The sequence below is a fragment of the Lycorma delicatula genome, chromosome 1, assembly GCF_047948215.1.
Source record: "Lycorma delicatula isolate Av1 chromosome 1, ASM4794821v1, whole genome shotgun sequence".
NCBI classification, from domain to species: domain Eukaryota; kingdom Metazoa; phylum Arthropoda; class Insecta; order Hemiptera; family Fulgoridae; genus Lycorma; species Lycorma delicatula.
The window spans coordinates 188,024,745-188,037,782 of NC_134455.1; the positions used below are offsets into that span (position 1 = coordinate 188,024,745).

The 13,038-nt window shown below is 30.0% G+C and overlaps 1 protein-coding gene across 1 annotated transcript in view; it reads left to right on the forward strand.

Annotated features, from left to right (window-relative positions):
• The window catches only part of LOC142326159 (RCC1-like G exchanging factor-like protein), a 57,712-nt gene that overhangs the window by 15,752 nt on the left and 28,922 nt on the right, over positions 1 to 13,038 (forward strand). Inside the window, exons 4-5 of the mRNA XM_075368406.1 lie at positions 2,412 to 2,703; positions 11,501 to 11,673. Of these exons, the coding sequence (XP_075224521.1) occupies positions 2,412 to 2,703; positions 11,501 to 11,673 (465 nt within the window). The remainder of the gene's footprint in view (positions 1 to 2,411; positions 2,704 to 11,500; positions 11,674 to 13,038) is intronic.

Here is a 13,038-nt window from a genome sequence, read left to right on the forward strand (position 1 = left end):
AAGCTTGCTTCACTAGCTAACCTCGACTAATCCCTAACAGTAATGTTTTGATTATTTAAATAACAATAAATACTGAATTTATTATTTCTTTTTTTCCTGTTTAGCTTCCAGTTATTACATTTCAAATAATACTTCGGAGGATGAATGAAGATGATGTGTATGAATGTAAATGAAGTGTAGTCTTGTACAGTCTAAGTTCGACTATTCGTGAGATGTGTGGTTAATTGAAACCCAACCACCAAAGAACACTGGTATCCACAATCTAGTATTCAAATCTGTGTTAAAATAACTAACTTTACTAGGACTTGAACGCTGGAACTCTCGACTTCCAAATCAGCTGATTTGGAAAGACGCGTTCACCACTAGACCAATCCTGTGGGTTAATTTATTATTTAAATACTCAAAACATTACTGTGTTAATTAGTCAAGGTTAGCAAGCATAGGTTAAATTTTGTTAAATTATATTTATAAAATAAATAAATATAAATGTTTATAAAAATGGTAATACAATGGTTATATCAGGTGATATTAACAATAACCCAGAAGTTTGCAATTTATTGGTCTATGGGCTAATATGTAAGTATCCAACCTTCCAAAATCTAGTAAAACAAAGAAAGGATACCACCTGAACTCTAAAGAGAATAAAAAGACAACACCATAAAGACACAGTAAATTCATTAGAAGAAGAATTCAATAAAACACAATCAAGAAACTACATAAAACATTCAAGAATCAGCTCCAAAAAATATGTTCCCCCAACCTTACTAATAAAGAATGAAAATATTAAACTAGCCCGTAACAATGAAGACAACATGAAAATCCTACTAAATATTTCAACAAACTCCTAGGTTGTGAAGAACTGACAGATGCCTAAACTTCAACACCAACACCCCAAAACAACCCACCAGAACATATCAACCCTCCCGTAATAAAAGAAGTCTACCAAGCACTAGGTGAGATGAAGAATTACAAAGCAGCAGGAGAAGATCAAACTTTTGTAGAGATCTTGTAACATGCAAGAAGATCATCAAAAATTGCCCTTTATAAACAACTTGTATCTGAATCAAAGAAAAACTACCAGAACACTGAACGATAGCCCTCATCCATCTGTTACACAAAAATGGGTACAAAACAGACCCTAACAATTACAGGGGAATTTCACTCCTACACACAACATACAAAATTCTTTCAAGAATCATCCTCATCAGGATTGGTTTAAAATTCAAGAAAGAACTAGGAGAATACCAGGGAGATTTCAGACCCTGAAGGAACTGTCCAAACCAGATCATGAGTCTCAAGCTAATAATGGATTTCAACAGTAAAAAAGCAGAGACATGGTGATAACATTTGTAGATTTCAAGAAAGCTTATGACTGCATTGAAAGAGAATCTCTACTAAAAATTCTAAGACACCTCAGACTACGTACCAAATTAATAAACGTGATAAAACTGACCCTCACAAACACTAAATCAAAGGTAAAATTCAGAGGTGAGCTCTCAGAACCATTCAAGATCAAAACAGGACTGTATCAGAGAAATAAGAAGGATCTGATGTAAATTGGCCCTACACACCTGAGGTACAAGATATCATAGTTCCTGTGGTAAACAGACTGTGTTACTTATAGGACTGAACATCGCTGAATTTTGATGGGCTTGACGTGCTGGTAAGCTGTCTTATAATTGGCTCAATGATCAAGTAAATGGAAAATCACTTCATTCTTCACTTTACCAAAAAGCCTATAATGAAAAAGCTTATTATTATTGATAGTGGTTATGTCATTTTTGGGACTCATGTCATGTCACTGTATAACGTTTATTTTAATAGCATTTAACATATGTATTTGTCATTTGCATGAGGTCACAAAAATTTACACATACCATTTCATATTGTATAACAAGCTAGTAAAATCTGTGATTTTTTTTACAGAGCTTACAAGTGATATAAAATTATTTATATATATTTCACTTGTTTATCATTATATGAAAGAAAATTTTGTTTATGGTTATTAGATGTTTCACATGTTGTAGGGTTAATAATATTTCATTCTACAGATACTATTAAAATTAGTTCTGACATTCTTGTGTAATACAGCAGCAAACAGACATTACTCTAGATAACTACATGATTACTCTTTAAGGGAACGCAAAGGCATCTTAAAAAGATAGTATCATCTTAAAATGATGATAGCTTATAAAAACCTGCATTTTAGGTATGTAGATCTTAAACAACTAGGAGGATTGGTATGTGATCTGCATGGTATATTATTATATAAACAAAATAAAACATATGTTTAACTGTAATCTTTTATTAATTTGTAAATAATTTTTATAAATTTTTTACTTGCATTTTATAGTTAGAAAAGAATGAGAACTTTTATAGCTAAAATTGAATTAATATCTTTTCTCTACTAGGATATCATGATCCTCATCGAGATCATCCTTTAGGAACTATTTTGGCTCCTGCTCCTATTGACCTTCCATTAAAGTCAGAAAAAACTAAAATATTAAAGGTGTCTGCTGGAAGAGCCCATCTTGTTGCACTCTCTGATAATGAAGGTGTTTTTATTCTTGGTAATAATGCATATGGACAATGTGGGCGAAGAATAATAGAGGATGAAAAATACGAAGGAAATCGTGTAGTAAATCACATACAACATTTAGATGGAGAAAATATCACAGACATTTGGTGTGGACAGGATCACACGTAATGAAATAATGTTATTTGTTTAATTTTAGACATAGAGAAACATATTAATGTTTGTTTTTATAGTATGAGAAATTCTCTGAGTTTGAATTACTTGGATGTAAAACTGATCCAGATTCGTAAACTACTATCTGAAGTTTACTAAAACTTCTTTACTGCTATGAGAAAAAATTAACTCACTGCAGTAAAATTATTAGTAGTAATTAAACATATTGTATTTAATGATTAGTTGCATTTTTTAAGTGTCATATAACTACCATAATCAAAGCTGCTTCAAATGCTCTTATTATGTTATGAAGCAGTTCTGTACAGATTGTTGAAACTGATAGCATGGATTAAACATGTATAAGTTATTATATTATATTTAACTATTAGAGTTTATTCCAGGTTATTGAGAGACTAATAAACTAAAAATTTCTCATAAACACAATTTAGTACTCTAAAAACATAAGAAATAAAATAAATAATAAAAACAGCAGAAACAATAATAGTAATGAATAGAAGACATACACAATAGTAGCAATTCAGATAAGGAAAAGACTTGTTAAAAGACAGTTAAATTATAAAAACCAGAATACAGTTTAATATACTAAAAACATAATCACCGCTAGAATCTGATATTGCATTAACAACAAGATAACACTAGATTAACACAATTCAATTTTCTGCAAGTATTATTACTTTTACTGTTTATAATAGAACTACTTACACTTTATGAATGAGTAGAATACCATCTCACTTTCACTACTGTTTACCAATAACTCACCAAAAAACTTCCTGCATTCATCCACTGTCACGATGGAATATTTGTGATGTACTCTTTGCTCGTTATTACCACCCACTTACTGATAGCAGTAACTATTAGAATACCACTGCAACTGTGTTGAACTCAGACTTGCAAGACTACTCTCTTCTCGTTTATTATCACGACTACACTGAACATGGCCTCGCAGAACTACTAACTCTCTCTGGTTACTGGCCGTAATTATATCCCCTGGCCTGCAGATCAGTACCCACCTCATCCCTTAAATCTTGAAGTATAATAATTTTTATCGTCTGCGACCTTACATTTTCCCTTAAATTCTTATTTTGGTACAGTAACCCTTCTGGTCGAACAACAGCATTTGGAGATTCTATTGTCTGTATTACAAAGAACATTGTTAAGCAAATCTGTTAGTCTGAGAAAAAAATCCTTGTTAGTTCCTTCTTGAGTCTTCATTATTATTTTCTCATTCTTTCTTCTTAATTGGAAGAAATCTGTTACCTTGGTCAGTTACACTGGTCCTGTTACAGTGTGATACAGCAAGTAAAGGATTTTGAAATTTCATACAGGATAACAGTGGAAATTTGACTGGGATTAACATAAATTAAAATTCTTGTTCGGTATATATGTAATAAAATATTTTACATGTACATTAATATATTGAACAAAAATTATATGTGTGTGTGTGTGTGTGTGTGTGTGTGTGTGCATGCAGTTTCTTTATATTTTAATGTAAAAGTAAAACAGGGCTTTTTATACTTCAGTTGAAGGTTATTAAAATAAATATGTGCTACTTTGATCAACCACGTTTTTCCATTTTTGAGACAATATCAGTATCCCATCACTGTAGAACGTCTGTTTTCTGGATAAAAAACTGTGATATTGACTTTCATAGGTGTCAACTTTATACTGTTAAAAAAGTTCTGTAGGGACCAAAATAAATACTAACTTTAAAAAAATACTGAGATGATATGTCAGCTTTCAAAAACGAGTGTTGATTAATATTACCAGTATTATATGATCCTAAAGCAATCTATCAGGAGAATACAAAGAAGCTTTTTCCCTAATCCCATTATATGAGGGAAAGTAAAAACTTATTTACGTTTTCACCATAACACACCTTCTCAAGGTTGTCATACTGCCTTCTGCACATGCGTCCTTAGAATTGCTGTGACGTGTGTGGAATTTACCTGCCAGCTATTACAATGTAAACATGTCCACTGCACTAGCAGTTTACACCAAAGACGAACAACAAGCAGTGATCCCATTTCACTGATCAGAGGGTGTGAAAGGGGATGAAATTCTTTGTAGACTTTTATCACAATATGAGGACAGTGCTTTATCATGTAAAAGTGTTTTTTGTGTGGATCAAGAAGTTTAAAAGTGGCCAGACAAATGTAGTGCAAGAAGAGGGAGCTCAGCTTCTGTAAAGTTTGTGTGCTATTGTTACCAAAACAGTTTACTGCAGAACACAAGCTCAAACGTGTTGACATCTTCCAACATTTACTCAATCATTTCAACAAGGAAGACGACACATTTTTAAGCAGAATGTCACCAATGATGAAACTTTGGTTTATCGCTATAAGTTAGAATATGAAGTGGAAACACCCAGGATCTCTGACAAAGAGAAGATCCAAGACTGAGCCATTGGCGGGAAAGGTTATGTTAACTGTTTTTTGGGATGCAAAAGAGCTTGTACTGGAAGACTTCATGGAAAAAGGACTACGATCAACAGTGCAAGTTACAGTAAATTGTTGGAAAACAAGCTAAAGCCAGTAATTCACAACAAACACAGAGGTCTGTTATTGGAGAAAGTGTTGTTGCATGACAATGCCCACCTGCACACAGCTCATCACACCATTCAAACCATAAACAAATTGAATTTTGAGATACTGGAACACCCTCCCTACAGCCCAGATCTTACTCCACCAAATTTCATCTGTTTGACCTGCTCAAGAATGCTTTGCGAGGTTATTGATTTTCCACAGACTTAGATGTACAGGAAGCAGTGCAAAAGTGACTTCATGATTAACCAAAAACCCTCTTCATTGAAGGAACAACACGCTTGTCAACTGCTGGATCAAGTGCATGGACAAGGGAGGTGAGTATGTAGAAAAATGATATACATGTTGAACCCCTCCCTTTGTATAAATAAATTTTAGAAAGAAAAGTGTACATAACTTTTGTCTCACTCACTTTTATATATATATATATAATATATATGTGTATGTGTGTGTGTGTATAAAATTACAATTTAAAGTAACTATAGAAATTTATTTCTCAAAAAATCTGTTTACAGAATGGCTTCAACATATCTGAAGAAAATGTATTACGTATGCTTTTCATAAAAATATTTTGTCAGTCTTTCATCAGCAACTCCAAACCGTAATGCCATATCTGAAGAGATTCTTAAAACAAGCGTGATAAATAATTAATAAAGCTTTAAGACTGCAGCTATCCTTTAACATTTAGAATGCAAACGCTGTGGAATATGATTTCTTAAATAAATCCATTTAAACATGACTGCACATTAACAATGAGCAGTCTTCCCCAGTACTAAGAAAGTTTATTGACTCAATCACATGAATATTAATACCACTTGTGATTATAAATAATGATTATTACAAGTTGAGTAATTCCATTGCAATAGTCATAGACATTTTTAAAAGTAGACATTGCCCTAAATCCTTTTTGAGAACTTAACACGCTGTTTAATAAATTTAGTTTAATAATAAAAATATATTTGTTGTTCATCAACCACTGAAGTATTATCAGCACATTACCAGAATAAATAGCAAGTGGACCCCTCATTTTCATGAAGATGAAACTGAAGGTATACCTCTTTGATGAAGATAATTTTAAACTTTCAGAGACTGAGTGATATCATTTCTTAACAGGCTAATCTAAAGGAAGGACTGAAATAAGTGTAATGTGATTCCTCAGATTTCATAAAATACATACTTAGACAGCATTATTAAAAATTTCACGATCGATTCAGTGAGTAGCAAAACAATACATAAAATCATAAATAGCAGTAATAGTTGATTTCTCCTTTGTAAAACCATTCTAATTACTATTAACTATGGGAAATTTAGAAGAAATATATTATTAATATAGGTAAAACAGTTTTTTCAAAAATTATATAGATAAGAGAGAAGTCGTTTCAGTTTAATAATAAGTTACTTCTGTTAGATATTCTTTTTATAAAGGTATTTAATGGTTATTTGTTGTAATTTTGATAGAAAGATACACTATCTAGAGACATAATTATCAGATGACTAATGAAATAAGCTAAATTTTAAATAGTTAATTTTAATAATTTAATTAAATTTCCTCTTAAATTATTGATTTTTTTATAAGTGTTAAATTGTTCTCAGTGAGTTATAGAATCAGCGTTGACCTTCCCATTTGATTTATTTCAACTATACTTTATATACCCTATGTTGAGAAAGAATTGTATTGTGTATTAAAATGTTAACACCCCCCCATGAGTTTCCTTTCTTCTATAGTTAATTAAATAACCTGCATAAAACCAATCTAAATATTTAAAGGGTGAGTATTACATTAGTTAACTTACGCTCACTTAAACATATATATTTTTTTTTTAATGGGGTGTGCAGGCATCAATTGCTATGATCATTTAGCCCAAATGTAGATTTGTAGCATATGAAAAATCCCATGCCTGATCAAGTTTCAAACCCAGGAACATACATTATTTACATTTATAAGAGAAGGCTCTGATTGCCTATTTCTTATCTGTTTGAGAAGTATCTTTCAAACACTTATGCTTAACTACATTAACATAGAATTTGACAGCTAATATATCAAAATATTAAATTTCTTAAGTTAGCTGCACTATTAATCTATTATAATTATTTTCTACTAATAAAAGAACCACTTTTTTCTATTGTATTAGTAGAAGAGATTAGGTTGTAAAAGTGAACAATCAGAGTAATGCGAAAGGAATGGTCAGAGACAGAGAATCCTCAGAAAACTGTCAGATCATGAGAATGTAATACAACCATTCAAATTGTAATAAGTTCTTCCATTTATCGGATTATTGAGAACAATTTTCCCTTCTAAAGAGCTATTTTATTTGGTGGGAATTTAAAAAAGAAAATTTTGAACATCCAATGATGCAAGCCGAATGTGAAGATGGGATTGTGTTGTTAGAGGATAAGAACACATCTCCCTGATCCAGGGAAGGAATTAGTGATAGTATTCATAAAAATTACTGTCTATGGCAGCCCTACAGAACATTTTCACAAAATCTATGCCTCTCTAAAGTATGTAATATGTAAAAAAGAAGACACTGCCATGAATTGGTGCCACCTAAGAAAATGTATGAAGTTAATAAATTATAAGAATATTTCTAATGGGTTAGGAGAATAATGGCTATCTATCAAATCTCTGAGCAATAAATAAATACACTTTTGCTAGGAATGTTTTAAATCAAGCAGGAGATATAATTAGTGTTAGGTATTTGTGAAAGTTCATAACTTTTTTTCTTAATAATCTATCAGCGAGATGTCAATAATTTATCATATGCATCAGAAAACTGTAATAAGGTAGTTTCTCATATAATAAAATTTTTCCATTTAAAAAAATTCTGAAAGAAAGGTTTTTGGCATTAAGATCATCTTTTAATTGTCTACCTTTTTCTCCACATTTCTGTGGATATTCAGTCACCAAATTGTTGCTGTTATCATAAAATTGTAACTAACTTTTCTAACGTCTTAAATATTATTAAATTTTTAATTAAAAATATAAGAAGGATATTTTTATAGTTGTTATATCTTATATTGCTAGAAGATAATAAATAGAAAAGTAACTAATGATACACATAATTATGGAAACTCATGCTCTTGATGAAATAGTACTCCTCAACTGAATTACCAGAACTGTATTTGGTTGTACAAATTAATAACTTGTGTGCATGTACTGACGATTAGCCAAATCCATTTTAAGTTTTAAATTTGCTTTTAATATTATCCCTAAGTCAATTTCATCATTTGAATAGATAGCAGGTAATAGTACACAAAGAGTCAGTGACAGCTTCATTATTATCACTCTTCCAATTTTAAGAAACCAATTTCCAGTTGAGTCTGTAAAAGCTTAATATGAAGTCATGTTATATTTTCCTATTCCATTCTAATTTCTTGTTATGTCATTAAAGAAGCGGAAAGCTTACTATTTACCACTTTTTATGCACAATTTCTACGTAAATAAAAATATCTCTAAGTAGTGTGAAGAGTCTTGTTTAATATGGAACATTCTTTAAAAAGATCAGTTTTTGAAAAAATAGAATTTTGCATAATCTTAACCTGTTTGTTTAACGCAGTCTGTAAGTGCGTATTTGTGTTTCTACTACAATAACAATTGTTATTGATTGATTTTAATGACTTTCATACTAAAAACTTAACATTGTATAACTATGATACAATGTCTTAAAATTTCATTGTATCAAAATTGAGAAGATTGATACAAGAAGGGCATAAGTCATAAAAGTAAAGTTTTGAGAAAATGAGTTCCAAAGTTTTGTAATGTGCATAATCATTTTTACTGTACATTCATATTTTAAACAAGATACTAATAGAAAAGTTTGATTAATTATCTCTTTAATAGTATGTGTAAATTTAAAACATTGAAATTTTTTTCATGAGTATTTAAAAAAATGACTGCAGACACCATTCTTATATAAAATAATATTTAAATACAAGATTTTATTAAAAATAACAGTTTTATTATCATATATAAAAACTCAATATTTCAAATAATTACAATGAAGCTCAATAATAATTTTTTTTTAATCTATTTCATATTGATTTTTAGAATTTGTGTGTCAAACATTGTATTTAATTGTTCTTTAAACCCTTGTCAAAGTTTTTCCATATCAACATCTTTATTTTTAACAAAAAGCCCTTCATTCTCTAAATCATTTTCTGTTTCACTCTATTGTAACTCTAGTTTCTGTTGCAGTTTCCAAATTGTTATGTGCAGTGTTACAATTTTTGTTTCCTTTGATATCTTTAATACATTTTGTTTTGTATATGACAGATTTAATAAGAAATTTTCATCAGAAGATATACCTATTTTTTAGAAATTGAATGGCAATTAGCTACTACAGTAAGTTGATGAATCCAAAACATTCCCAACACTAGTGTAACTCAGTCTTATAGAATACATAGCCTTTTATAAATGGTTCTGGAATAGTAAATGGTTTTTTATTACTTCTCCCCATTGCTTGAACAGCATAGTATAATCAATAACAGTAAAATTTGTTAATTAGAGATATATAACCATCACCAGTGTATATATTTTCTATGGTTTTCAGTTTTTTTGTTTATATATCATAGTTGTGATCATTTGTCCATAACTATATCCATGAATTTGAAAGATTTGTGTAATTTTTATGCAAAAATAATGAGCCAAAAACTGCACTGAAGTGAAATTATTGTAATATTCTTATTCTTCCTACTCACTTTATCAGCCAAAAACACTATTTCAGAAAAATTACCATTTTTAATTTTTCCTCTACAAAGTCAAACAAGCACAAAGCCACTGTACCTTGAATCGTTTTTATGCTGTTCTTAGGTAATATTAAATTACAGAACAGCCATCATTGTGGCTGTTGAAAATATTTAGCTATAACAAGTGCTTAGAACTGGGTATTGACATTTAACTTGGGTAACTGCAAGTTTTGGCCATTGTCAAATTACACAACTAGAACACTTTAGAATCTGGTTCCTTGCACTTAGTAATTATTTCTTCCCTTAAAGCATTATGTGCAGCTACCATTTTTTTTTAGAGATTTAGCTTTGTTTAAGTGAAATGTTGCGAGGAGTTTCTTGAAGCTGTTGTCTCTGTTGAAAAACAAAAATCTCTAGAAGCCCATTTTCTGATATTTGGAAGGTAGATTGAAATAGATTTACAACAAACTTGAATTCTTTCCTTCAACATGTGGAAACTAAGTATTCCCACAAATAATTAATTTTTTTACTGGAGCCTAGTTTTTCAATTTTTTTCTTTATTAATTATACAACTGTTTAAAAAATATATTTTGTTTTCTATAATCTGTTAAAACCTAATCATTAAAACCTACTTGCCTGCAGCATTTTTTAATGCAACCATTATTATCCACATACTTGAATGACTTGTTAACAGTTTCACTTATGCTGCTAGTGTAACATAACCCTGACTGCCAGTTCACTTCACATTTATTTCTTTTTCATTTCTATTCATTGACAGAGCTATTTTACCTGGCTTTTCTGCAAGATCATTGCATTCAGAATCACTTAATAAATAATCACTTTCACTCATTTTTATAATCACAGCAAGACACTTCTAACCAAATAACACAAAGGATGTTATGAATGAATAACAACAGTTACATTTCAAAAATTAAAAAAATAAACCATAGTACTATTAAATTTATACATCAAAGTAATGATTATAATTTATATAAACATGCTTTAATATACTGTTGATCACATATCCTGCTTGCAAAAAGTGAATATTAATTTGGTTTCAAAATGTTACGTAAATAGGGCATCTGACAAAAAAATGTAAAGGCTTATAACTCAGTCAATTTTGAAGATGTAACAATAAAATTTTGTACATATGTTATGACGTGAATCAAATAGTAACATAAATAGTTTCATGCAAAGAAGGCATCAGTACCCATCATGCCCTTCCTGCTTCCATCTCCTCAATTGTGATGCATCATTGTTAATAAAATGGTTGACTACTTCTAAAATTTTTGTTCATTATATATACAAAAACTTTGCAGTTACTTTGTATAATTTCATGATATTTAGTAATTACTCTTGTTTGTTCTTGAAGGTTTTAAAGATTTTCAAAAATAAAGTATTCTACTGTATAAGTAAATATATATAATTTTATCAGATTCATCTTTAAGAAATTCAGCTTTAAAATTCTACAAAGTAGTGTTTGTGACTATCATGTGTAATTAGTTGCTTTTGCATTCATCATAGACTAGTATTTTCTTTTGAGTAATGAATAATTTTTTTTCAGATTGTTCTTGACAGAAACCGGAAAAGTGTGGTCATGTGGCTGGGGAGCTGATGGACAAACTGGTTTAGGTCATTACAAATCTGAATGGCGGCCAACTCAGGTTAAAGGAGAAATTGAAAATGAACGCATTGTTAAATTATCTGGCATAGGAGACTGTGTTTTGGTGTTAAATGGTATGATTTTATCATGAACAGGTTTTTCTGTAATTTATAATTAATTCATTTTGTTTTTTTTCCAGTATGGTAATTTTTTGATGTATTTATTCTCTTTGAGATTGTTGATTTTGGTTTTTTCAGCCATAATATTAGAAAGAATTTATGGCAATAAAGATAAATTATCCAATTATGCAGGTAGGTAATTCATTATGCAAAAAAACTTATTATGAAAAATATAAATAAATAACTCCACACCATACATTGTAAAAGTGCATTAATAGAAATCTGAGACTAAAATTTTCAGATCAAACAGATGGTAAAAAATCTAAATCCAAATTGCAAGATTGCATTTATGTTAAAAATACTGAATTAGAGTAAAAAATAAAGTGCTTGAAGCATTGCAAGATGGGTAATTCAGTCAGAAGGAAGGGTAAGTCAAGGTAGGTAATAAACAAATATGTATTGCACTGCTGTTATCACAAAGATGTAAGATTCAGTAAATATTTTTTTTCTTTGCAAAACCAGTCACTCACATAATTTAGTAAAATAAATAGGTCATTGTACTGATGTAAGCCAAGGGTCTATGATACAAGCCAAGGGATGTGATGTAAGCCAAGGATCAGCAACATAGCAATATAAGAATGTAACATCTTGGGCTGCTTTTCCTTCTTCTCCAAAATCAGATGAGAATTGCATATATGGCTTTAATGATTGATTCATTAACAGTATATTCTGGACATATATGTATAAAATATAATTTTATTCAAATTAATTTTCAATTTCTTTCAAGTTGTGGTTGCTGTTGAGTACTTTCTTACAGATATCTAATTTTTCTGAATCAATTTTTTATTACAGTTAACTAAAAATATAATTATATTTTTTTAATTATTGCGATAGATGTTTTGTATCTCTGACATTGAAATAGAATGAATTATTCTGTTGTTTTTATAATATGTTGATAGGTAGTGAAACTGTTTTACAAAGCATTTTTCACAGAAAAAAAAATGAAACTGTTGTTTTGGTATCACATTTTAAATTTTTATTTGTAAAATACTGTTTAAAAAAAGAAAATCAGGATTTTAAATTTATTTAATATCTCTTAACTTTGACGTACAGTAATGAATCACAAATAAAATGAAATAGTAACTTACAGTTTTTCCTTACAAGTGTTCAACCTTTCATCACGCGACAAACATCCAACTGATAGGATAGTTCATTCCATACTTTAACCAGCATGTCTTGCATAATGGAAGCACAGCTACTTCAGTCTTTTGCCTTAAATTGGTAGATCAATAGATAGCAGTGGCACATAACAAAATGCTTAATAAAACCCTAAAGGAATAGGATCATTGGGTGACCTTGGAAGCCACCGCAAACAAGCAC